Raw genomic sequence first — 25,353 nt, 5'->3', positions numbered from 1 at the left:
CCAGCGTCGGCAGTTCTGACGAAAGTCGCCGATCCAGTGTGTTTGAAACCAGAAAACTGTGAGGTCCGACGACGCGAGACCATGATCCTCGTCCCTGCGGATTCAACTACCGCTTTTTTTCTTCTTTTCTTTTTTATCTGAGGGGTTTTGTTGTCCACTCCAGGCGACTGAACCGGCTGCGAACACTTTGGTGTTTCCGCAGTTTTCTGCAAAGCCAGGCCAAGGCGCATCATGCCGCGTAGAATGGCGATTCCCACAGCGATGGCGATCGCGGGAAGCTTGCTCAAGTCTAGTTCACCTAACCTTCGTCTCGCCGGCCCCTCGGGAATCAGAGCCGTGGCCCTGGGGATGTCTAAAGAAAGCCCGCTTTAAGAATGACGAGTCCGCTTCCAAGAACCATGTAGGAGAGTCGTGGCCTGGCTGTGTCACTATTCCCGAACAACATGCCCGTCTGCGTTCGCCTCACGCCACTTCTCTCTATTTGCCACGGACGACAGGCACGCCGTCTGGTATGTGCAGGCTACAGACGGTCTAGATGCACCTCACCTGATAAAAGATCAAACCAAAGTGTAGGGGTGGGCGAACAACGTGGCCGTCCGGTGTCTAATGAGTCGGGACGAAATAGCAGGCAGATAAAGAGAGGGGAAAGACATCTGCAGCCGAGAAGGTGGTAGCGAAAGGCAGGGCCGCCGCCGCATTTGTCAAGATAAACATGATCCCAGGCTGGTTTGCACGACACGAGAACCCTGAGGCCGGGTCGGGTAGGGCCCTGCACCGAGTGGGAGAGGCCGGGACTGGAATTCGACCGAGTTTAGTGTTGAGTGGGGTACGGGGAGGTCGATAAGAGAGAGCCCGGGTAGTTTGTTCATCAGATTGGTGGGCGGCGGTTCTATCCTTGGTCTTGCTACCGAGCCCTGCGACTGCCGCAGGGCGTTCCAAGGGTCGACGTGCTGCCTCGTGGATGCTTGCTGTGGGCGTGGCAGAACCTGATGCAAACCAAACGGGTGCCGCGCCCTGGCGATACATGGGGCCGGAGGAATTTTCTTCTTACTTGGTCGCAGGAAATGCGGGCCAAGCCGACCCAAGGGGAAACCAGAAACAGACCGGGTTTATCGGAATGATCGCCATGGTTGTGTGGTCTCTGGAGTTAAAGTTGAGTTGACTGCCTGGCGAAGCAGGCCAGGAAGAGAGTGCGTGTGTGTGAACTTGGGCCAGCCACCACCAGGACCAAGGGATTTTCGATGGACGCAACAATCAACCTGGGGCTCGAAGTTGCAGCAAGAAGGGTCGTAATAATATCGGCGAAGCATGCGGGAAGGGTGGAGCAGGTGTTTTATGAGAGGCGCGGCTTTGCGACGAATGGGTCGATCATTCAATCTTTCCGCCGCAGTGCTCTGGCTGGCTGGCTGGCTGGTGCTGCTAGGTACTGTGCTCTCTGCAGGCTGCTAGGTACTTCCCCTTTGGGGACGTTTGTTCGGCATACAGGCCACGATAAGATGGGATACTAGCATTCACTGCGGTGGCTGTTACCATTACCTCTGGCATCGGGCTCGATGTAAACATCGGGTCGACGGTCTACTATCATCGTCGGGTGTTACAAGGCACGCACCCTGCCTGAGCCTGTGCTTGTGTTAGCTGCTCTCGCGGCTCGCTCTGATACAACTGGTCAAGACGGTGATAAAGGCTACTGGCAGTGTACACAGTAGGTGGGAGGTACCAGGTATGTGGTTGACCGAAAGAGGGCTCAGCTCATCTGGTCTCTGACAGCCCCGTCTGTTGCGCGAAGATAAGGCCAACTGCAAGGGACACGGCGCAGTCACCAGACACTCGCACCAGACAGTCCGTCCTATCGTTGATTTTATGACTGGCATGGTGTCGAACCGCCTCCGATTGGCCGCGTAAACCCCCGGGTAGCGTGTTAGAGGACAGGCCCCCTGTCGAGGGGACGGAAGATTTCATGTTGATAAAATTGACGCACGGCCAGAGTCGAGGGAAGATGGCCAACCCCAGCAGTTCGTGGCGGCACGTTAGGTGGGTGGTCCTGGGTGGAGCCGGCTGGCTGGGCCGGCAAAAAGGTGGCAGTCACGCTTGTCGGAGGGGCCGCTGTGGCTCCTTCCTCTCTGGAAGGGCGAAGAGCGAGGCTCTGGGGAAGCCACGCCACCTGAAACTCGCGCTGGCCGGGGGAGCCCTTGTTTCCAAACGTCGGATTCCACCCACATCACGTCGTGCCTGACAGTTCTGGGTGCCAGTGTGTGCCAGTCTTGCCCACGTGTTACTGTGTAAGGCTTCTGCTAGGAGTCGCCGCAGAATCGACGCGCACGAGCAGTGGCTTGCCATGGGCCCCTCGGGCGGGCCAGTCGCGATGCCTCGATCCCCACAGAGCGATACGACACGGACATGACGCCCTCCCGCTGGGCTGTGCTGTGCTCGGCTCGAGATTGTGGCTGCGCATGCTCGTCTACGACGCCTGTGCCTGGGCAGACACGCAGAGTGGAAGAACAGCAAGCCGGCCACCAGAGGGCAATCCCTCTCATCTATCCGCGACGCCATCACCTGTCTCTACCAAAGTGGCTGCATGCGCCCTCGCTCGACTAACTCTCGGCGTCAATGCGCCTGTCGGTTGCGCGGCCTCTCGTCCCCTTCCCAGCTCAAGGGGTGACAGCCGCGTCGCCCAAGGGTCCCCCCTCGCCGACCCTGCAGCTTCCCAGACCTCGCCGATGCAACGTGGGCGGAGAATTGTTCCACTGCTTCCATCAGTCCCTGCTGTCTGACCAGTGCCGCAAGAGCAGGGCTCCGCCAGCGACACCCCGAATTTCCCCCATCGTCCTCGACCAGACCGTCCTGCCCTCCCTGCCCTGTCCCTGTCCCTGTCCTGTCCTTGTCCGCCTGCCCCCTTTCCTGCCCGTGCTGAATCCCCCCGGCCGTCCCTTTCGCCGTCCCCGGCCGCAGTTGTCCGTGGTGTTGGGACGAAGATCTCGTCTCAGCGTCCCATTGATAAGAAGCTCGCTTTGCGCCTGCTGTTTCCTCCTCCCGCCTCCCACCCCCTCTGATCTGCTCCTAGGATCAGCGCCAACCGCTGCTCTCGTCTGTCGCTCCTTTCTCAGTTTGTAGCCTTCTTTCTTCTGTGCGTGCAGTGCACATCTAAACATTGCTCTTGAAGAGATCATCCATTCCCCGAAAACCCAACCCACCCCCCTTGTCACTCGCTACCGATCCCTCCGGCAAGAGATCTTAACGACCTTCGCGCGCGAGTTCGCCAAGGGCATATATACTCGTCACGACAAACAAGACGGCATCATCGTGTCACGATATACCCCGAAGCTTGAGCAGGCTGTTGAACATTACGAAGCGGACCGAAGCCCCCAGACGACACGAGTAACGACATCATCTCCTCAGCCAACAGACAACAGCAGCCAGTCACCATCATGAAGCTCTCGGCTGTGTTCCTCGTGTCTCTCATCGGCGCCGCCGCCGCCGCCCCCGCCGCCGAGCCCGTCGACGTTGAGGTCCGCGCTGCGGCCCGCGACACCATGCACTCGGGTGCCGAGATCGTGTCCAAGCTGGCCGCCATGCAGGGCAGGGTCTCGCCGTCCAAGAGCAAGAACCCACTGCAGGCCCGCCCCGCCGACCCCAACGCCTGCTACGCCGACTGCATTCTGGCTGGCGGCAACGACTGGGAGTGCATCTGCAAGTGTGTCGCCTGTGGTGGAAAAACTCCTCCCCCTTAGAGGAAGTGGCTCGACCGATCGGAAGCTGGTGGCAGCACGGAGGATTGATGAGGAAGACGCTACGGCAAAGAGAGGACGGCGAGAGACAAGACAGTGCGCTATCAAGAGCGTCCCAAAACAGCTCCACGACGGAAAGAAAACCCATTCGCTCGCTCGCGGGTGGCGTGTGGACTGGCTTGCTACTCTGCTTTGGAGGCTTTAGGCACACGGGAAGCTTTCAACAGAGTGCGGCTACTACGAGGGTCGGTCATGGTTGACTGTCGCTACTCTCCTTTTGCCTCCCCGTCTTCGAGGACAGTGGCTGCTCTCTTAGGGACTTGGTGCGACCTCTTTATCCGGATGTTTTCACAGGAAGCCTGGGTGGGTGTCTTAGCTGGTCCTGGTGAACTTTTCTCCGTCCCGGAGCCGTGGACGGCTAGGGACGGGCGGGCTTGGATGTGACTGCGATACAGCGTACCACTACTCTGGAGTAGCTTTTCTTTATCCTGTTACCATATTCTGCCTTTATTTCACTGTATGCTAGGGCCCGAGCACGGGTTCGAAGTCTCATGTACTGTACACTAGAGCACGAGGAGCAATCCAGAAGCAAACATGACTTGTGACGGTTGGATCAAGCATGTCAAGCCATGGGCTTTTGTGTTTATATGTGCATTAGGGGTATATGCATTAGAGACGAATGTACCTAGTTACACCTATTTACCTGCAAACCGGCGCCGTTTTAAACAAGAAACAGCTGAAAAACGCCTGTTAATGTGCTCCAGCATCCCGCTGGCCCACAAAACAAATGAAAGCCAATAGGCGCAGGTGTCTCTTGACCTGTTGTTTGAACTGTGAGCAATATTGCTCGAGGATATCAAGGATTATAAAAAAATAAAAAAAGAGAACAAAACAGGAAAAGTACAGCTGAAATGGCTGTGTTGGTGTGTGGATAGTTCAATTTTTCTTATACGGCAATACCGACGTCGGACGCGCCCGACGTCTCATCGGCATCAACGCCGATGCGCATGGCGCCCGACGCGCCCTCCATGGGCCCAAACTCGTACAGCAGCGCGAGCTGCTCGACGACGCGGTCGCGGTCGCGCGCGGGCAGCAGGGCGGAGCCGGCGGCCGCCCAGGCGACGCCCGACGAGTCGCAGACGTAGACCATGGCCCCCGCGGCGGAGCTGGGGTCGGCCGGCATCGAGGGCCAGGCGACGAAGAAGCTGGCGACGACGACGGCGACCATGCAGAAGAGCAGGGCGACGGCGACCCAGGCGCAGGCGGCGTGGGCCGGGTGCGACTTGTGCAGGCGCGCGGGCACCATGTGCAGCAGCACCGGCATGGCCTCGGCGGCCAGGGCGGCGAGCGAGACGGAGGCGAGGAAGAGCTGGCGGGCGCGCAGGGCGCGCCACAGGCCCGAGGCCGGGTTGCTCGACGGCGCCAGCAGCACGGTGCGGCCGGCCGGCTGCCCGCGCTGCGAGAGGAGGAGGTAGGGGCTGGCGAGCGACACGTTGGAGAAGAAGGAGCCCCACCAGAAGGAGATGGCGAGCCCGATGAGGGTGAAGACGACGCGCGCCGCGTAGCCCTGCTGGCCCATGAAGCGCTCAAACGAAGAGTTGGACGTCCAGCTGACATAGTACAGCACCACCACCAGGAGCCCGCACGCCAGCGCCACAAAACCCAGCCGCGGCGCGTTGGACAGCATCATGAAGGGCAGGTAGTGCTCCCGCTGCCGCGTGAGCGGCGCCGACTCCAAGTTTCCCTGCTGCTGCTGTTGCTGCCTGTAGTCGACACCACCGTAACCGTAATAGTCGTGCTCGTCGCTCCGTCCGCTGCCAGCGCCCGCGAGCCCCTCCCTGTCGTCTTCCTCGTTGTTGCCCTGCAGCGACATGCCCTCGGCGCCGCTGCAGATGGTGACGCCGTAGTCGGTCGTCTCGCTGCCGTCAACCGAGTAGACCCCGAGGCGGAACCGCCGGCTGCCCACCGCGCGGAGTAGCTGCTCGTGCGTGATCCTACCCTTAACCCTGGCCGCCGCCATGGCCGCCGTTGACTCGCCTTCCGTCTTCCCCACCATCGCCTCGGCTCTGCTGTTGCCCGTCGTGGGCAGTGACAGCAGGAGCGACCTGATCTCTGGGTTTCCGGCCAGGGCCGCTGTGCCGATGATGCTCCATGGGTTGGACGCCACGCCGGTCCGCCACCTGAGCATGCTGACGAGCACGACCAGGGAGATGAGGGCCATGAGGCTGAGGATGCCTATAGCGGCCCGCGCATTGGGGGGCGATACGACAAGGGTGGCTGCGCACGGCCGGACCTCGGGCACGCAGAGTTCCTCGTTCTGCCGGATGCCAAACGCCTCGGGCCAGAACGGCACCAGCACGGCCGCGACCAGTAGTAGGAGCTTGGACAGGAAGAGTACTGGCGGGTACCGCAGCACCCCTCCCTCGGGCGCCAGGGAGCGGATGGCAGAGGGGACGCTGTGGAAGACGCCGGCGCGCATGCAGATAGAGTCCATGGCGGGCGCTCCCGAGGGGTGAGTGAGACGGTGGTAGGGGTGCATGTGCCGTGCGCTCGACTCCACCATGCGCGCCGCCGCGAGAGAGATGACGGCAAGGAGCACAGGAAGGAAAAGCGCAGCCAGATGGGCAGGCTTGCTGAGATAGTAGCTCTTGATCCCGACCGGGTTTCCGTTGGCGCTGGCCTCGGCGCTAGGCTTTGCGGGCTGGGGGTACCGCGTCACCGTCGCTGTGGGCCTGCCGGCGGCGTTGGTTAACGTTAATGTCCTGGGTGGCAGAGCCATGGTTGTACGCTCAGTCCGGGTCGGCCTGCCCCGCTCGTCCGTGAGAACACGGACCAGAGTTGCCGATACGGGCGCCGGCGTCAGCGTCTTGGTCGTGATGGCCCCGTTACTGTCAGTGGTGACCACAACCGACGGCTCGGCCCAGTCAATCGACGCCGTCGGTCGAAAGGCCTTGTTGGTCTTTTGGTTGCCGGCATCGCCTGGGTCGCCGGGGCGGTCTTCAGGACGGGAGCCTGAGTCTGAGTCGTCAACGCCCGCGAGCTGCTCCGAGTCACTGCCACCAGGTCTCTTGGGCCGTGGCTCAGGAGTTGCAGACGCGGCGACCGCCGCGGACATGACTGGCATGGGTGGCTGAAGAGTCGACCTGTCGTCCCCATTCGCTGGAGGCCGCGCGCTCGTTTCTTCACCCGAGTGAACTGGCTCCCTGGTGGCTTGGGGCGGCGCTGTCTCGGTCCTGTCTTTGCCGGCTGGCTGTTTCGGAGGATCCCTGTCAGAAGCGTCATCGGTCTTGGTTGGCGGTGCCGACTGTGTGACAGGGGCTGGGATAGGGTTCGAGGGCTTGGGTTGCTCTGAAGGCTGAGTGGGCTTCGGGTCAGAGGTTGGGTCAGGCGTTGATTCAGGCTTTGGGGGCGTTGGTTCAGGCCTTGGAGGTGTTGTATTAGGTGTTGATTCAGGTCTCGGAGTTGTCTGCTCAGGCCTCGGAGGTGTAGTCTCAGGCCTCGGAGGTGTAGTCTCAGGCGTTGGAGGTGTAGTTTCAGGCTTTGGAGGTGTCGGCTCAAGCGTCGGCTCTGGAGTCGGCTCAGGCTTTGGAGGTGTAGTCTCGGGCTTTGGAGGTGTAGTCTCGGGCTTTGGAGGTGTAGTAGTCTCAGGCGTTGGAGGTGTGGTTTCAGGCTTTGGAGGCGTAGTCTCAGGCTTTGGAGGTGTAGTAGTCTCAGGCTTTGGAGGTGTAGTTTCAGGCTTTGGAGGTGTAGTCTCAGGCTTTGGGGTTGGCGTCGGAGTTGGAGACGGGGTTGGAGTCGGGGTTGGAGTCGGGGTTGGAGTTGGGGTTGGAGTCGGATCGGGTTTTGAGGATGTTGGCGGTAGGGACGACGAGGTAAAGCCTGTGCTACTCCCAGGACCTTGGCTACCTTCTCCAGTCGTTTGACTCCCTCCTCCAGTCGTTTGACTCCCTCCTCTTGTTGTTTGACTCCCTCCTCTTGTTGTTTGACTCCCTCCTCTTGTTGTTTGACTTCCCCCTCCAGTAGATGGTATGGGCGGAGGCGCACTTGAAGAACCGTTGCCTCTGGGGTTTCCCTCACCCTGAGGGGCACGTGCTGCAAGCTTTGGGCTTTGGTGTGCTAGATCTTGACCCAGAACAAAGGCGGATCGGGGTGCGAGAAGATCATCGATCGGCGCTGGCGTCGCTGGGTTTTGCCATTCCACCACTGGGAGGGAACGGCACGCCCACTCCGTCACGCCAATGAGGATGAGGATGACTGCGGTCAGGATGAGCAGAAAGGGCCATCTCAAAGTGAATGGCTTCCAGTTCGGGGCAGGGTCTGGGTCCCTTTCCCTCAGGGCTCGGCCGTCGATGCCGCGGTATGTGTGGTTGTTGGATCGAGCCGCCTGCTCATACTCTCCTCCGTCGACCTCGTGGATTGTGCTAACGACAGAGATGGTCGATATAGAGAACCGCGACCCGTGAGGGCGTGGTGTGTTGGGTGTTGGGGCCGCCATATTGCACCCCTTGGTCGTCCCCGGCAGCCCTAGTTCTCCTGTGCTACCATGTATGCGGCACCGACGCTGCGCAAACTCGCTATGGCCTGATGAAAACGTCTAGCTCGAGTTGGCCATCAAGCAGTGGCAGGTGTCATTGGTTGTAGTAGAGGTGAAAATGCCGATGGCTGATTGTTGATGGCTGCAAAACCATCCAGCGCTCTACTATAACGACACCAGATGCCGGTATGCTCAGCACGAGGCACCAAGGTGTTAAAGACACGGCGGGAGGCGGCAGATTAGCAGCCTCCTTGTCTGGGCCGGGGTGGGGGAATGAGCACCCGCGGGAAGTGGCTGTGCCGCGCTGGTGGTGTTCCTGCGCATCGGCGCTCGTTTGGGCGATGATGCGAGCTTCAACCAGGCTAGATCCGGTCTTACATGGGGCTTTTAGGCAATATTGCAACGCTGCGGGAAGGTGTGGAGCTCGCGTTGGCGGCCTTGTTGTTCAAAGCCCCAGGGCACACCACCAACAAACTGGCCCACCTGCTGCTCCAGCCAATGGGCTATTTCTTTCTCGTGGAGAAGTCTTTTAATAGCAGTCGTTTCTGGGCGGTGCAGTCCATGACAACGGGAACCATGATCTTCACGGCACTCAACACAGCCATCGGTGTGGTTCTTCTCCAGCCTCTTGTGATAGCCAGCTCCAGAGCGTGATGCTGGACGGGTGCGAGCCAAGACCGCGACAGAGGACATTGCGAGAAGCAAAGTGAGATGATAGCCGGGGATAACCCAGGAGACAGATGGCATCTTGTCAAACAGGACATGCGTGGCGCTCGGTAGCAATTTCCTATGGGGCTGTTAGCTGCTGACTTGCGACCAACACCTCCAGCTTGCAGCAAAAGGTCTGGGCACGATGGAGTTTGGGGTCAAGGGCTTTGAATGGTAGCGTCTCCCCACTTGGGCAGCAGCGCTGTGCGTTCAAACCAGGACGGTGGATGATGGTAGATTGAGTGTGAGAGCAGAGACCGGTGTGTGGGCCAGCTTGGAAGGTCTTTCAATGAAGCTTGCCGTCCAAACAAGTGAAGAGTTTGCCACGCTGCATCTTGTGGGGGCCATCGCTGGAGACTTGCCATTTCTGTATAGCCGCGAGGGGGAGGTTTTCTGTCGGTGTGGGTGGTGACGGTGGTGATGGAGGGCATTCAATAGGGCTAAGTTCATCGCTCAATCGGCGAGCGAGGTGTGCCCAGCCGCCTTGCCGAGCCCCCGTGGCCCACTCCCCATTCATGCTCGCCGGAAGGCCCAGCCATTCAGGCTTCAGGTTTGAGACAGGGCTCCAGATCCGAATGTTATTACGGTGGCTAACACTCTGTAGCGTGCGTCTGGCAGGTGAGGGATGGTCTTGAGATGTTGGTTTCACTGCACGCAGAGCCCTGATCATCCTTCCCGACAAAATACAAAATCGAAATTGCGCTGACAGGTCCACCCATTTGCGGCACAACCATCACGTGGGGTGTAAAGGACCCCGGGCATCCAGCACCTACCCCATCAGGCAGAAGGGGGCCACCGAAGGCGCCACACCTCCCACCCTATAGTACCTGGTCGGTAGCTGTCAAAACCATCACACGAGGTGATATCCATTCCATTCGTCAAGCGTAAATGGTGACCAAAATCTACGTAACCATTCACGCTTCTTCTAGCGAGCCATTAGGAAACGCTATTATTCCCTGGGATGCCCTGCAGTGATATGTTCAAGGAAACATCTTCAAGGAAAGAGTATGGTGTCTAGACGTTAAAGCACAATATTAGCAAAGTGAAGGGCACGGGATGCGGTGATTCCATCATCATGAAGCTAAGGATGCATCTGGGTACATCCTGTGGTTGCTGAAAAAGCGCCAGTACGCTCACCCACCATGCGTAAGCCACATGTACCATGTACCGGGGACGCCACATCTGTATAGACGGCAGGGAGGAGTTGCTCGCAATCGATATGGAGATAAGAAATTTAGCCTGCCACGCCTGCCTGCCCCGGACCTCCATTGCTTGGTCAATGCGCGCGACTGGGGCTGGAAGCTCCAGCCCCATCAAAGTTGAGGCTCTCGCGATGGAAACGCGCCCAACCCACGACCGCATGCCACGTTCCCAACCGGCGTAGTCCGTCGCATCAACTCCTCGGCCGATTGTCGCCCTATCTAACATCCCTCGAGAACGAATACAATCAGCGCCGGCCGTCATGGGGAAGAAGAAGCGCAGTCATCCCGACGTGGAGGAGATTTTGGCCAGGCCCTGGTGCTTCTACTGTTGGTCTTCCCCTCGGCTCCCGCTCTGGCCTTCCTCGCTAACAATTGCCCACGCTCCTTGCAGGCGAGCGAGACTTTGAGGATCTCAAGCTTCTTATTTCTCACCAAAAGGCGAAGCACTTCAAATGCGACCGATGCGGTCGCCGCCTGAATACGGCGGGAGGTCAGTTGTCCAGTCCTGGTTTCCTGCGTACTCATTCGCGCGTCGGATTGCTGCTGACGTATCGCTATTATGGAGCGCAGGTCTGGCCGTCCACATGAACCAGGTTCACAAGGAAACGCTAGACAGGGTAGAGAACGCGATTGACGGCCGCGATGGCCTCGACATCGAGATCTTCGGAATGGAAGGTGTCCCCGAGGATCTCCTCAACCAGCACCGCACCAAGATCATCACAGACTTCTACTCGGCGCAGGAGGAGCGCCGGGCCGCAACCGGAAACCCTCCGGCCGGAACCCAGGGCCCGGCCAAGAAACTCAAAATGGAAACACCGGAGGAGCTCAAGAAGCGGCTAGCAGAGCACAAAGCACGGAGGGCCATGCAGAAGGCCGATGTCGCAAGCCCCATCCAGACCGCCAGCCCAGGCGCCTTTGTAAGTTTTCCCTCCATGTTGTCTATCTTGGTCTTGCTGCTCGGGCTCGACTAACCTGTGGGGGAACGACGGCAACACAGGTCTCACCTTTTGCGCCACCACAACAGTATGCCCAGCCGGGATTCCCCGGCAGCCAGGCTTACGCCGCCTCATCTCTGCCTACCAGGCCTCCAGGCAACGTTGCAGTCGGTCAGGGGCTGCCGCAGCGGCCGCCGTACGGAGCGCACGCGGGTGCCCCACAAGGAGGCGCTTACCCGCAATATCCTACATCTGCAGGCGCTGGTGTGCCATCGACACTTGACGATCTTGTATCGGGAGCCGCACAGAGCGATCATATCGACCAGTTGATACGCTTGGCCGAGGCCGGCGTCAAGTCAGCGGGCGATGGTGCTGCGGAACCCAAGAGCAAGAAGGACAAGAGCACACGCATGGTTGTTGCTGGATCCGCCTTCAGTCTAGAAGAGATGATGGTTCAGTGGAGAGGCATAGCGACAGGGGCATGATCTCGGAAGGCTCCATGACGATCAAGACACTGGAGTTGTCGCTAGTTCCACGGGCGAGCGGCATCGCTTAAGGAAAACTACAAGAGACAGATATCTTGGTGCTTTGTTTGAATCTCACTGAACTTTCTCTAGAATTTTGTTACTCTTTCTGATTTGTGATCGGCGGGCGGGCAGGCCTTTGGCTAGGAAATCGTGAACTGAAGCTATGTGATGATGAGAAGGGCCTCTGGGGTAGGTAGCACAAGGTAATGACTACGCTCACCATGTGAATGCACAGAGGAGCAATCAAATTCTGGGTTCTGTTGGTACTAGCTGAGGAAGCTTCATAAAGCAGGCATGCTAGTCGAAGTATTTGGGCACCTTGAACGATCCCCTCCGACAGCCACTATGTGCACCAGCCGAGAAACCCTTTAATAGAGCACTAGATCCTTGTGACTGAGGTCGAGATCTTCTTCGTTAACCCAATGCCAAAAGCACGAAGCCATGGCCATGCTGCACACGTTTGGTTTGAAGGGGGCTGAGCGAGAAATCTGCACGGCATCCGCTGTTTGAGGTCTGCCCCATGCCATCAACATTGCCGAATCCAGCGAGGGCTATATCACCACGATCGTTGACAGGAAGACGCCTAGCCGCAACGACACACAGCTTCGAGTCTTGTTTGGGAGAGAAAGGGGCCGTGTGGTGCAGAACAGGGCAGACTTTCCCAAGTAGCTACAATTCCTGCGTGCTGTTCCTCTCCGACACATCTTGACTATTCTAGCTGCACAAGCATTTGAACTGATGACCACAGCCATTTACGAGGCGATTTCGCCGTTTAAAATCACAAGTCACACTACCACGGTAATTTTTAATCTCACCTCCCAGGCTATCACAACGACGATGTCAACCGTCCTCATGACATGTCCCGCGGGAGTTTGCAAGGATATAAATCAAAACAATATATGGAATAACGTTACACATCAACAATCATATGAACAATCGCGGCTCCAACGTTTTTCCTTCGCTTCCACGGCGGCCAGCATTCTCGGCATCGCCACTACCACAAACCCGTCTTCCGGGCAATATAACTACCGAAAAATAATATTTGGTCTGTGGCAGCAATCACTACGGCCGCAAGCATATACGCAAATACAATCACATTTGCCACAATGGCTGTAGCTAAAGCATCGTATATCCCGCCATATAAAACAGGAGTCCATTTCCGCGGAATGGTGAAGAGTAGAACACCTATAACCAAGGTTGTCCAGACAAATATGGAATTTACAATACCAGCGGCCACAACCATGGGAGGCAACTTGACGGTCAACGCCAAGGAAAACTATGCCATGGGAGTCGAGGTGAGTGTGTTTTCGGCGACGACGTCTACGGAAAACTCGTCACTCGGGGACGGCGGCGGACACAGACCGCATCACCGACACGTTCTGCGGTACCATATACGCACAGGACAGCACCAAAGGCGTGCCGACAGGCCACTACGAGCAATACTGCATTCTCTACATTATTATCCGATATCTGGCGCGGATGCGGGCAAGGGAGGAGTTTGATCGGATGGGTGGTCATCTAAGCCTAGAAGTTAATGATGGGCGACAAGGGCCTTATTAACCCCTCCATCCAAAATCCGCCTCATCTGGTGATAGTGTAGCATTGTTCAACGCCATCGCAACACCGCCCTTCTAGTGCTAGCCTGATCCTTGGACCAGCTTCCACTCTGGAAAGATAAGAAAGATAGAGGCTGGGAATCGGTGGGTGTGATCTTGCCTTCTTCCTCTCCATCTGGGCCACATTCCCCACCGCTGCTCTTGCTGGCTGCAGTGCGTTCCTACGCCTCCCATTGGACACCTCAAGATTACACACTTGACCAGGACCTGCCGTTTTCAGGGATCACGCGCTCGATAGTGCGAGGAGAACAAAAAAGAAGGATATAAAAAGAAAAGAAAAGGAAAGGAAGAGAAGGCCTCAGGCAACCGATATGACTCGCAACCCAAGCACGGCCTCGGACTGCTAACTCCTCGGAGGTGATCTGGATCCACAGAAGAGGCGAGAGATGGTCACACCGCAGCGGGGAGATACGGGCACTACGCAGGGCCCAAGGAGGCAGGCGGCTGGTGTGATAAAGCCTCCGCGGAGCGACTCTCTACCCTATTGACTCCCCATCCTAGGGGCATGACTACCCCGCTTGAAAATGACCTTCTGATTTAAGCCTGAAGAATGACATGAGATGGCCGTCGGAGCGGGGCTTGCCATGTTTCCGGCGCGTATGTACATACCTTAGCTATCTTTGAGCTTGCCGAAGGAGGGGAACGTGGAAGGGTCACAGGGGATGCTCGGTTGTAGTATCTAGAAGCGCGATCTCGACGTGGCACAAAGATCCGATAGCGGCGAGTGTGGGGGAGGGCTCCAGGGGAAGACGGGAGTCTTGTGTCGAGACCTTGGGCGTCTGCGCGCACCCGATAAGGAGGAAATTGATATCAGGCAATCCCGAGGTGCATACCTAGATTAGGACCTTGGAAGCGCATGCAGGGACAGGCAAGCACCGGCCAAAGGCGGGAGATGACTGCTCCATCTTTTCTCTGCTTGAGCTCAAGCCGTGGGGTGTGGGGTGCAGCCGAGTCGCCGGGTCGGCACCACTGATCAATAGATTGCTCGATCGATGAGCCCAAGTTGGCTTCATTGAGGCTGGAGGAGCCTCACCCGCCTCGTCCCCACTCCAGCCAGCGATTCATATTAGTACCTATCCGACACGCTCCCCAGCTCGATCGATATCGCGTCAAGAGAGAATCAGCCTCGTCACTCACACAAGGAAAGAAACGCCAGCAGACCCCCGCCACCGCATGGGAGACGGACGGCCCTGGCGATAACATCACATACTATGTACTAAGCTTGGGCCTCGTTCGGCCCCTCCACTATCTAAGTCCTGATGCAACCCATACCCATTTGATACGCTGGGCGCGGGGCGCCCCTTCAACCCACCATCACTAACCCGATTGAGTAGGTCCCAACTGCCGCCAACTCGGAACCCCGAGTAATCGACGAGCAGCTGCGCTTAGCCGCCGGTATTTGATGCTTGTGCGCATGCTGGGGTGGAGGGTGGAGTTGGTTGGCTCCTCGCGTCGACCTCGGGCTGCGCTGGCCCGCTACACACCTTCCATACTGGGACGCCCAGCAGGACGCCCAACCACCAACCCCCCTTGCCCTAGTGTCCATTTCCCACGCCCCGCCCTTATTTTCTTATTTTATCTTCCCGCGAACCGTTGACGTCAAATTATTAGACGAATGATGGGATGGCACAGGGGCTGTCCTGGCAGCGCGGCATAACCCTGGGCCCTCATGGATTCCTGACCGGGTTTACCGGCAGGTTTGGTAGCGATATCGGCCGGCACCGTTGCTATCATAGCTCTGTCCGATTCCCGAGGTGGGAGGATACAGCCCATGATTACAGTCTCGCCCGTGCAAGTCATTCCCAAGCTCGCTCACGATGACATGTTCCGACTCGGATGTTTCGATACCAACACCTTCCAAAGTCAGCCTCCCCAGGTGCCCGCACGTATCTAGCCTCCAAGTCACAAGACGGTGCTAGTATTGCGTGTCCCCCTCCCATTCCGAGTGCATGCCCACATCCCATCCTCAGTGACCTGCTGTATCGGCAACAAACCCCGTCCCTGGTGACATGGGCTGCTCCACCCCGGCAATGACTTGTTCTGAATGTGGCAGGTGGCGGGCCGCCCTGTGCTGGAGCGTCCCCTGTCGGTCCCCCGAGGGGTGCTCCCTCGCCGCGTGCTCGACGCGCCGCCATGGTGCACCCATGGGCACAAGAGCCGGACGAGAACCTGTGCCAACCACAAGGCCTGTCTGCCAAGCAAACACTGGAGCGTCGACCCGCCAAGAAGGACACACCTGGTGGGCCTCGCAGGGCCATCCCACGAGGTCGACTTGCCAAATGTGAATATCTTCGTGGGCCTGCCAAGACACACTGGCAGATTTGGGTTGCGTGCGCGAGATATCGGCACCTAGTCAACGGGTTGAGGAACAGAGACTCGGCGGAGGGTAAGGGACGGGAAGGGGGAGCTCCCCAGGAGTGTATATAAAGACGTCGAGGAGAAGGCTCCTTGATGCTGTTCGAGATGTTGGAACCAGGCTCTCAGAGACAACGGTCAAGCACACAGAGAATTTGATTGCATCCCGCACAACATCCTCCCCCAATCTATCCTCTGCACAAGCTCACCCTTGACCGCTCCTCCCTCAAAATGTTCGCCAAGACCGTCTTCCTGGCCGCCGCGGCCCTGGCCTCGTTCGTCAACGCCGTCGCCATCGAGCCCAACCGGTTCGGCTGCGGCGCCCCGGAGCCGACCCCGGAGCAGATCCAGATCGCCCAGGCCTTCTCCATCATCGAGGCCGAGCAGGCGGGCAACCACACCCTGGTGGCCCGCCAGGCCATGTCGGTCGACGTCTACTTCCACGTCGTCGCCTCGTCCACCAGCGAGCGCGACGGCTACGTCACGGACAAGCAGCTGGCCGACCAGCTCAAGGCGATGAACTCCAACTACGCCCCGCACGGCATCACCTTCGTGCTCAAGGGCACCGACCGCACCATCAACACCAACTGGGCCTCGGACGGCAACGAGCTGGCCATGAAGAAGGCGCTGCGCAAGGGCACCTACCGCACCCTCAACATCTACTTCCAAAAGGCCATCGGCGGCAACCTGGGCTACTGCTACTTCCCCACCACCGTACAGTCGGGCTCCGACGACTTCTACCTCGACGGCTGCTCCATCCTGTCGTCGTCGGTGCCCGGCGGCTCCACGGCCAACTACAACCTCGGCAAGACCGTGACCCACGAGGTCGGCCATTGGTTCGGCCTGTACCACACCTTCCAGGGCGGCTGCACCGGCAGCGGTGACATGGTTGCCGACACCCCGGCCCAGGCCAGCGCGTCCAGCGGCTGCCCCATCGGCCGCGACTCGTGCTCCAGCGCGGGTGTCGACCCCATCCACAACTACATGGATTACAGCTACGACTCTTGCTACGAGGAGTTCACCCCCGGTCAGGAGTAAGTTTTTGGGTCCCTGCCTTTTGACGTCTCTCTCTCTCCGTCTTTCTGTCTCTTGACAACTTTGTGATGCTAACCACCGCCATCTGCTACAGGGCCCGCATGCGCAACTTCTTCAGCACCTACCGTGCCAACAAATAAACGTCACCGCCTAGGTGGCCTCGTTGGCTCAACTCCGCGGGAATGGCGTGTCCGAAGTAGACACGCCAGGGGGAGGAGGATTGATGGAGGGTTTGTGGGATTATGAGGGGATGTGTCGCCTGCGGGTCGCTCAAGCGGTGGAATTCCCCCTTTTTCACCTCGCAGGCACCGACGGTCCAGTTTCTGGATGTGGCGTCGGTTTTCAGAGTAAATATTCTTCACTTTTGATGTCCATACTTGTACCGAACCAATGAGAAATGCATAACAAACAACCCAATTTGTTCCAAGTGATATTATCATGGTGCATTTTACTTACGAAGGAGACGCGAAATCGCAGAGACCTCGAAGGGAAGGAGTTTTTTGCCAGCCTTACACCAAACAGCTGTCGGCTGGAGGCACGATTTTTGCCTTTATGGAGTTAACCAGATCCGCAGTGCTCCCCATGGGCTATATATCTCGAAAGGGGTAAATAAATATATATAATATATATTATATATATATCATGGTGCATTAGATACGTTCAGGGGTCTGTCTAACCTTGCATACCGTCTTCCCCTTGTCGGAAAGTTGCATTATCATTAATTCATTCCCATTTAGATTTCACCCCATTTGCGAAATAACAGGCTCGCTCTCGCCTTACAGCGTCCTCGTCGCGCTGCCGCCCAGGTCGCTCACACAGCGAACATTGCCTGACGGCTGGCGGACGCTACGCGACGAAAATGTAAAGTCACCCGCGCTGCCCGCCACGGCCGTCATGCTCTGCTGGAAGGATCCGTCGCGGTTTGAGTACTGCAGCGACATGGACGAGGCGCGCGGGGCGCCGGCCCTGCCTGGCGCCGACCGGCACGTGGCAGTCAGCGTGCCGCCCTGGCTCGACGCCCAGGTCAGCGCGACGAACGAGACGGCGTCGGGGACGACCGTCGACGACGCTGTCGGGGCGGCCGTGGTCGACGTCGACGTCGGCACAGGAGTGCCGGTCGGCGCGGTCACGGGCGGCGGGCACGAGGCTGGGTCGAAGACAGTGACGCCGCTCTGCGGGAAGGGCGACAGCGGGCCCCAGATGTTGGTGCCGTCGAAGCCGAGCCCGCGTGACAAAAAGTCCATGTCGCGGAACTGGTGGGCCGGAGCGGGCGAGCCGGGCGTCGAGACCTCGGGCTGGATCCACTCGCCGATGGGGGCGACGTACTGGCCGGCCTTGAGGCTGTTGCGCGTGACCTTGACGGGGTTGTCGAGAGTGACGAGGTACTCGCGCGTGTACTTGACGGGCGACGTCGCGGCCTTGAGGCGGAAATCGAACTTGTTGCGCGCCGCACCCGCGATGGTGGCCGTCGTGCCAACCAGGCGTGTCGTCGTCACCTCGCCCGTGCACACGTTGATGTCCATGGCTGTGAAGGCGATGTTGGCCGACGGGAACGAGGTGTAGCCGATGAACTGGTTCGGGAAAGTGACGCCATTGTCAGACGCTTTGGTTCGTGCTATCGACTCACAAAGGATGTGTGTATGGGGAAGGCCTTACCTTGACCTGGCCAACCTCGGCCGCAGGGTCCGCGGTAAAGACGCCCATGATGGCATCCTCCATGCGGATGTAGGTTGGGTCGCCCCTGTTGGGGTCTGTGGTTATCTGCACGTTGGTGGCCACGATTTCCGTCGCGTAGATAATGTCGCCGCGTTTGAAGCCGCTGTACTCAATAAAGTCACCAGCCATAAAAGGGGCCATGACCAGAGCGTCGGGTGCCAGGCTGTTGGTTGTTGGCAGACGTCCCGGTTAGCCGCCACACAGACTTCGTTTGACCAATGGCATTGACGTTTTGTCATCGGGGCCGACTTACAAGGATCCCTGTCTGGTGTTGCCCGTGAGGAGCGGGCGCTGGGTCGCCGGGCACAGGGGGTCGCTCGAGCTGCGGGGGACGCACATCGGGAAGCCCGAGAAGGCGGATATGCTCGGGTTCTCGCCGTCCGAGGTGAAGAACGGGTCGTCGGCGTAGGGCAGGCCGTAGACTCCCTTGGGGTCGTTGATGCGCAGCTTGGGCCCGCCCTGGAGCGACATGGTGCCGTCGGCGTTGATCTTATCGATGACGCCTTGGCCGCCCTGGACGGAGAACTGGCTGACCGAGATCATGCCCGCTATGGGGACATTATTTACCAAGTTGCCATCAACCTGTGTCAGTGTGTTATTAGCCTTGACCTCTGGCACTGCTAGCGCTTTTGCAGTCTAGATGGCGGACTCACGGTGACCTCGTAGCCCGCAAACTTCCCCTGGTCTGCGACGAAATCTTTCCATGGGATAAAGGTGGCTGGGAAGGTGACCTGGAGATTCTTGGGGACAACAACATTGAAGCCGAGCACGCTAATACTACCTCCGGTGTTGAAGGATGAATCTGTAGCAGTGGCGCTAGATACACAGCATCGAGGGAGGTGTTAGCTTTGCCCAACCGTCGGCCGTTGAATCAGACTGGACTTACCCTTCAAAGGCACCTGTCAGCTGGAGTGGGACATCTTGTGCCCTCACTTGGACCAGTACTGCGAGCACGCAGAGGAGTAGCGCCAGTGTATAGCGAAAGGTAAACATATCGACGCTGATGGATGAAGGCGGATGAGGTCTCTGGTCGAGGTCGGGAAGGGGAAAGTCATGGTGGCAGCGGCCTTATTTACTTGACATGATCAAGGGCCAGTCCGGCTTCCATGGACGACTGCCCCAAGCCTAAGCACAAACGAGCCGCTGGGCTCAAACGGGGCCGTGGCAAACCCATCCCCGGCCGTCGGTCACTTGGGCGGAACAAAAAAAACGATAGCGCCTTCACGACCCCTGGCTAGTAGCCTAGTGTGGACAATGCACCGAGGAAGGCGAGGCGACGCCCATGGCTCACCGGTGGGCCCGTGGCTGGACCTTGAAACCTGGCGACCGTGAAGTGAGCAAGGCTGCGGCGACGACGTCGCTGGGTTTGCGGCTGAGGCTGATCTGGGCCGCTTCTCGGCCGTGTTGTTGAGCTGGAACGCTCGCGCAGGGGACCCGATGCAGATCTAGGACTTAGCATATGCCTGGACAGGCATGGCGCTAGAGACAGTACGAAGAAGGCGGCATAACGCCCGTAAAAAGGACAGTAGTGGGAGAAGGCACGACTGACGAGTTGCTCAGCGGGCTGTGCGTGGGCCGTTCCTTCTGCGGGTGCCTGACACTGCAGCTTCTTTTTATGGGATAACGCTAGCCTGGCTTGGCTAGGGCGCGGTCAGGTTCCCAGAGATCCAAGCGCCTTGGCGAGATGGTTCGAATCATCGAATGTCTTTCTTCCCCAGATGCCAGCCAGGGCAACCTGCTCAACTACTTGGAGGTGGGGGTTGTCGTTCGGTTCAAGGCGAGGCAGCAACAATACTGTGTGCTCAGTTTTAACTACCCGAGCCTAAGCTCTCGTCCGAACTCTTCTAGGTTGACATCCGATCTTCTCCGAAAACCTAGCCCTTTTTTCAGCTTCGAGAAACGTGACCAGCCCGCGATGCCGTCGTCCAGCAGCCGCAGAGATGTGCATCAAATAACGACAACAGACAGGCACTATCGATGCAGACCTCGGCCGACTCGCTTCCAGGGCCCTGTTTACGGCCAGTATTGGCTGCCACGCAGGCAGGCTGCCACAAAGCACGACGGAACACGCGACTCGCAGCCCTTGCGCAAGCCGCTGCGGGTGAGGCGCCTTCTGCCAGGGGAACTGGGCGCCAGAGCGGAAAGGGACGCGCCGCGAGGTGGCTCTAGCGCCGGTTAGCGTTAGAACAAGCAATTGGGTCTCCCGACGGCTAGACCCTGCAATTAAGCGACGGCTGAGGGCACTAGCGCTCAGCTAGGCAGTAAAGCTGATCATGGGGACCCGGAGGCCAGGACCCTTCCTTGGGCCCTGGCTTGATGAAGATAGCCTCACTGACTCCACAGCTGCGTCACTCGCCCCCTCGCCCCAGTTCTGTTCTTGTGCCAACACACGCTGAAACTCGTCCTGGACGACTCAGCTCTGGACCTCGACGAAGACCCTTGCGCGCCAGCAAGCCTCGGTCGCGAAAGTCATGCCACACTAGGAGACCCTCGAGTGGGTGGCGCCGATGGCTCGGGAGCGGGAGTCGAGTCGAGGCCGAGCGTCTGACTGTTGCGAGCTTTCGGGGAGGTCGCCGAGGGTCTAGGCCGAGCAGACTAGAGGCTCAAAGGAAACGGCAGCGATATAAATCCAACCGTTGATCCCGTCATATTCGGCTTTCCTTGGCGAGCAGCACAAGCATCTTGGCAACCAGCCACTCCTGAAGTTCCGAGGACGACCAAGATCTGGGGACAGCTTCTTGGCTAATAATATCTAATCTCCTCCGCAATATGGCGCCTTCTACCCCGTCACTCCTGGCGGCAGCCCTGCTGGCCTTCAGTCCCCAGGTCCTCGCCAAGGACTGGGAAGGAGCGCCCTACAAGTGGCTCTTCCAGTACCCGCTCCCCATCCCGCCGGTCAAGAAGCCCAAGTACGACACGCCGTTCAAGCATCCCGTCACGGGCCGGGACATCAACTACTTCGAGGTCGAGGAGAAGCTGTTCTCCAAGAACGTCTACCCGGATAGGGGTAACGCGACGTTCAGGGGGTACGATGGCGTCACGCCCGGGCCAACCTTTCTAGTGGAGAAGGGGACCGAGAACATCGTGCGGTTCACCAACCACATCGACATGGCCACTTCGGTCCATCTCCACGGCTCCTCGACGGTAAGAGGCGTCATGACACTGAGACAAAGCGCTCACTCTGCTGCATGACAAATCGCTAACCACATCTTGTTTGTTCCCGTCAGAGGTCTCCGTGGGATGGCTGGGCCGAAGACCTTACCAGTCCGGGCGAGACAAAGGATTACTACTACCCTGACAGCCAATCTGGCAGGATGCAGTGGTACCACGACCATGCCCTCGACCACGTCAGTTTTATCCCTTCCAACGCGGACAAGCTCAAGCACATCGCGACTAATATTCTGTACTTTACACGAGTTGCAGACGGCAGAAAACGCATACTTTGGTCTTGCTGGCGCCTATATCATTCACGACCCGGCAGAAGACAGCCTTAATCTGCCGTCGGGCTACGGGCAGTTCGATATCCCCCTAATCCTGACATCGAAGCAGTACAACGACGACGGCACCCTCTACTCGCCCGCGAACGAGAGGACGAGCCTGTACGGGGACGTTATCAACGTGAACGGCCAGCCCTGGCCCTTCTTCAACGTGCAGCCCCGCAAGTACCGGTTCCGGTTCCTCAACGCCGGCATCTCGCGCAGCTTCTTCCTGTACTGGGCCGACGTCGCCGACAAGGCCGGCACCAAGATCAAATTCGACGTCATCGCCTCCGACACGGGGCTGCTTAGCGGGCCGCAGAAGTCAGACTCGCTCTACCTCTCCATCGCGGAGCGTTACGAGGTCGTTTTTGACTTTTCGGGCTTCAAAGGCAAGACGCTGATGCTACGCAACACGCGCGGCTTCGCGGCCGACACGGACTACCTGCACACGGACAAGGTCATGACCTTTGTGGTCGGCAAGGACTCGGTCCCGGACCCGTCCGAGATCAAGTCGTCGTTCCGCACCATCCCGTACCCGGACCCCAAGGCCACGGTGGACCGGCACTTTAGGTTCGAGCGACAGGGCGGCGAGTGGACCATCAACGGCGCGACGTGGGCCGACGCCAACAACCGCGTCATGTCCAAGCCGCCGCGCGGCACCGTCGAGGTGTGGGAGCTCGAGAACAGCAGCTCGGGCTGGACGCACCCCATCCACGTGCATCTCGTCGACTTCCAGGTGGTCAAGCGGACGGGCGGCAAGCGCGACGTGCAGAGCTACGAGGCACAGGGCCTCAAGGACGTCGTGTGGCTGGGGCCGGGCGAGACGGTGACGATTCGCGCGCGCTACTCGCCCTGGGACGGCCTCTACATGTTCCACTGCCACAATCTGATCCACGAGGACCACGCCATGATGGCCGCCTTCAACGTCACCGCCCTCGAGGGCCTGGGCTACAACGAGACGAGCTTCGCCGACCCCATGGAGAAGCGCTGGCGCGCCGTGCCCGAGACGCCCGAGCTTTTCAGTCTCGACGCCATCACCAAGCGCGTCGCCTTCATGGCAGGCGAACAGCCCTACAACAACGAGGATGAGGCCGAGAAGCGCGTCAAGGCCTACTGGGCCACCAAGACGGCCGCCGCCGCCAGCCCTGCGACGCCGACGCCGACCTCCAAGAGCGGGTCTGGTAAGGGTGACGACAACAGCGGCAAGAGTGGCCCCGGAAAGAGCGGCTCTGGCAAGCGCGAAGCCCCCCGCGTAGCCCCCGCCAGGCGCTCTCCCCGTCGGGCCGGCCGCGCTTAGAAACAGCACTGAGTACTGAGTAGGTACCTCCCTAGGTACTGGCCTGGTCAGGAATGCCAGACGGATTTAATGATTTGGGATGCCGGGGCTTGTATCCAGGAGATCAGGGTATCAGGGACGTGTCTATGGGGTTGTCTTTTCCTTTTGTTCATGTGTTACGCCATGTATGATTTTCTTGCATCAGGGGTTTTCGGCTGGGGCTTCGCTTCAAAAAAATAATCGTTGTAAATAGGTATCCAATACAAATCGTGGTTGGCTTTTTCATATTTTATTCATCAAGTCTATCGCTCGTGAACCACCAGACCCTTTTAGACGTAGCCAAAGCAGTTGGCGTAGTAGGTCACGGTGGCCGACCAGTCGGTAAAAACGCCAATGGCGCCGATGTCCCTGACGAGCACGTCGAGCAGCTTGAAGACGTCGCCGTCGCGCTTGAGGAGCTTGCCGATGGTGGCGTAGTAGTAGCCGCCGCCGCTGCCGTCGCCCAGCCAGGCGGACCGCTCGAGAGTCCAGGTGATGATCTGCAGGCCCAGGCGCTTGGCCTCGGTCGCGTAGGGCGAGGGCACGATGGACTTGCCGTCAGCGCCGCCGACGGTCACGAGGTAGGGCAGGGGCGGGGCGATGACTTTGACGCCGGCGGCGGCGTAGAGGGTCAGGTTCGCGACCGACTCGGGGAACTTTGTCGGGTCGGCGTCGGCCGACTCGTCGAGCAGGACGGCCTGGCGGGCGAACTCGGGCTCGGCGCGCAGCCAGTACAGCACGTCGGCGTACCGGAAGCTCTGGGGCCAGACGCGGGCGGGCGCGATGCCGGCCTCCTTGTACTCGTCAATCATCTTCTGCGCGAACCTCTCCTGCGTGAAGTCGCCGCCCTTGAACGGCATGGGCACCTCGGGCGCCTTGAGCTCGGGGGTGAACTCGAGGCCGAGCGCGTCGGTGAGGGCGATGAACTCCTTGTGCGTGATGAGGGTGCCGCACTCGCGCGCGTACAGGTCGGTGCGCCACGACGGCGTGCCGCCCAGGAACTCGGCCGGCGTCTTGGCCGAGGGGTTGGACGCGTCCATCTTGCCGCAGAGCCTCTTGAAGTCGGCGAGCGTGATGTCGCTGGTGCAGCACCTTGCCGTCGCGACCTTGCCCGTGGCCGGGTCGGCCGGCTGGAAGGGCTGCGTGCACTTGGCGTTGAGCTCGGGGATGGTGACGATGTTGGTCGTCGTGTGCAGGTCGCAGTGCGAGTGCCGGCAGACGAGGTGCTCGTCCGACGTGAAGGCGACGTCGCACTCCTGGATCCCAGAACCCATGCGAGAGCCTGCGTTGGAGGCGCAAAGCGCAAACATCAGCACATCGTGTCATACAGAACCACAGCAAAGAGAGACGGCGTGAGCCTGATGGATCCAACTCACCGGCGAGGATCGATTCCCGCGTGCCCTCGGGGATCTGCAGGGTGCCGCCGCCACGGTGGGCGATGGAGAGCTTGCTGGGCTTCATCTGCAGCTCCTTGCACGAGTCGAGCTTCCTCTTGAGCGGGCCGTCCTCCATGTTGTCGACTAGCCAGTATGGCCTGGGGCCCAGCTGTACCGACTTGACGGGGTGGACCTTGGGACCGCACGACTTGGCCGGGGCCGCGTTGGCGGGCCCGCCAAGGGCCAGGAGGCCGGCGACTGCGAGCTGTGCGGTGCTGGCGCGCATTTTGGAAGAGACGGCGCGGGACGATCGGTGCAGACAATACGGGAGGAGGCGACCCTGCAGGAAAGCAGGCAGAGTCAGGGCAGCAGGACGCGCGGTGGGCGGGATGGAACGGCGCGTGTGACGGCGGGCAAGCCCCAGCAGCACGCATCTCTCTTATACCCTGGACGATCAGGTCGGCCAGGCCACCGATGCGACTCTGCCGATTCCCTCACTCCTCCTGCGGCCGAGGTAACCGAAGCAGCTGCTTCTTTGGGATGCAGCCTGCCATGGCCAATACAAAGGTGGATGCATCGTCCAAGAAGATGCAAGACGAGGGAGGTTGGTGGTGGTGGAGCGGGGAGAAGCCGGGGGAGGTTCGTGCTGTTGGAACCTCGTGGCACCGAGAGCAGCAGGGAGCGGCCTCCCCGGTCCCACCACCGATGGTCCCCGATGCCTTTTACATGCGCCCACAGCTGTTATCATCTCGCGAGGCTGGGGCCATCAACCTTGGAGGCTTGGCGGACGCGATTCTGCGAGTCGTTGGGCGCACGTGTGGGAGATGGGG

The 25,353-nt window shown here is 59.3% G+C and overlaps 10 protein-coding genes across 10 annotated transcripts; 6 read left to right on the top strand and 4 right to left on the bottom strand.

Annotated features, from left to right (window-relative positions):
• Positions 1-520: 520 nt before the first annotated feature.
• Positions 521-1,128, bottom strand: GGTG_03421 (hypothetical protein; the record flags this gene model as incomplete). Its single annotated transcript, XM_009221201.1, has 2 exons — positions 521-794; positions 1,052-1,128. 2 exons carry the CDS (start codon positions 1,126-1,128, stop codon positions 521-523), a joined length of 351 nt encoding a protein of 116 aa, XP_009219465.1.
• Positions 1,129-3,425: 2,297 nt separating this feature from the next.
• Positions 3,426-3,728, top strand: GGTG_03420 (hypothetical protein; the record flags this gene model as incomplete). Its single annotated transcript, XM_009221200.1, has 1 exon — positions 3,426-3,728. One exon carries the CDS (start codon positions 3,426-3,428, stop codon positions 3,726-3,728), a length of 303 nt encoding a protein of 100 aa, XP_009219464.1.
• A 943-nt stretch (positions 3,729-4,671) lies between these two features.
• On the bottom strand, positions 4,672-6,840 carry GGTG_03419 (hypothetical protein; the record flags this gene model as incomplete). The annotated part of the gene is made up of 1 exon (XM_009221199.1): positions 4,672-6,840. One exon carries the CDS (start codon positions 6,838-6,840, stop codon positions 4,672-4,674), a length of 2,169 nt encoding a protein of 722 aa, XP_009219463.1.
• A 3,354-nt stretch (positions 6,841-10,194) lies between these two features.
• Positions 10,195-12,023, top strand: GGTG_03418 (hypothetical protein). Its single transcript, XM_009221198.1, has 4 exons — positions 10,195-10,496; positions 10,561-10,659; positions 10,740-11,086; positions 11,167-12,023. The coding sequence occupies exons 1-4, from the start codon at positions 10,430-10,432 to the stop codon at positions 11,587-11,589; spliced, it is 936 nt and encodes a 311-aa protein (XP_009219462.1). The 5' UTR covers positions 10,195-10,429; the 3' UTR covers positions 11,590-12,023.
• An 849-nt stretch (positions 12,024-12,872) lies between these two features.
• GGTG_03417 (hypothetical protein) lies at positions 12,873-13,735 on the top strand (the record flags this gene model as incomplete). The annotated part of the gene is made up of 3 exons (XM_009221197.1): positions 12,873-12,926; positions 13,033-13,144; positions 13,605-13,735. The coding sequence occupies 3 exons, from the start codon at positions 12,873-12,875 to the stop codon at positions 13,733-13,735; spliced, it is 297 nt and encodes a 98-aa protein (XP_009219461.1).
• A 1,934-nt stretch (positions 13,736-15,669) lies between these two features.
• On the top strand, positions 15,670-17,060 carry GGTG_03416 (metalloprotease 1). Its single transcript, XM_009221196.1, has 2 exons — positions 15,670-16,636; positions 16,732-17,060. The coding sequence occupies exons 1-2, from the start codon at positions 15,834-15,836 to the stop codon at positions 16,775-16,777; spliced, it is 849 nt and encodes a 282-aa protein (XP_009219460.1). The 5' UTR covers positions 15,670-15,833; the 3' UTR covers positions 16,778-17,060.
• Positions 17,061-17,413: 353 nt separating this feature from the next.
• On the bottom strand, positions 17,414-19,346 carry GGTG_03415 (hypothetical protein; the record flags this gene model as incomplete). The annotated part of the gene is made up of 5 exons (XM_009221195.1): positions 17,414-18,208; positions 18,294-18,516; positions 18,607-18,935; positions 19,007-19,169; positions 19,240-19,346. The coding sequence occupies 5 exons, from the start codon at positions 19,344-19,346 to the stop codon at positions 17,414-17,416; spliced, it is 1,617 nt and encodes a 538-aa protein (XP_009219459.1).
• Positions 19,347-20,268: 922 nt separating this feature from the next.
• Positions 20,269-20,901, top strand: GGTG_03414 (hypothetical protein; the record flags this gene model as incomplete). The annotated part of the gene is made up of 2 exons (XM_009221194.1): positions 20,269-20,527; positions 20,723-20,901. The coding sequence occupies 2 exons, from the start codon at positions 20,269-20,271 to the stop codon at positions 20,899-20,901; spliced, it is 438 nt and encodes a 145-aa protein (XP_009219458.1).
• A 50-nt stretch (positions 20,902-20,951) lies between these two features.
• On the top strand, positions 20,952-23,172 carry GGTG_03413 (hypothetical protein). The gene is made up of 3 exons (XM_009221193.1): positions 20,952-21,497; positions 21,581-21,700; positions 21,777-23,172. Exons 1-3 carry the CDS (start codon positions 21,123-21,125, stop codon positions 23,127-23,129), a joined length of 1,848 nt encoding a protein of 615 aa, XP_009219457.1. The 5' UTR covers positions 20,952-21,122; the 3' UTR covers positions 23,130-23,172.
• GGTG_03412 (hypothetical protein) lies at positions 23,138-25,348 on the bottom strand. The gene is made up of 2 exons (XM_009221192.1): positions 24,524-25,348; positions 23,138-24,429 (listed from the first exon to the last, which is right to left on the bottom strand). The coding sequence occupies exons 1-2, from the start codon at positions 24,807-24,809 to the stop codon at positions 23,438-23,440; spliced, it is 1,278 nt and encodes a 425-aa protein (XP_009219456.1). The 5' UTR covers positions 24,810-25,348; the 3' UTR covers positions 23,138-23,437.
• Positions 25,349-25,353: the final 5 nt, after the last annotated feature.

Source organism: Gaeumannomyces tritici, assembly GCF_000145635.1.
Source record: "Gaeumannomyces tritici R3-111a-1 unplaced genomic scaffold supercont2.2, whole genome shotgun sequence".
In the NCBI taxonomy this organism is placed as follows: domain Eukaryota; kingdom Fungi; phylum Ascomycota; class Sordariomycetes; order Magnaporthales; family Magnaporthaceae; genus Gaeumannomyces; species Gaeumannomyces tritici.
The sequence above is the reverse complement of the archived record's forward strand: the minus strand, read 5'-3'. Positions and strand labels throughout refer to the sequence as shown.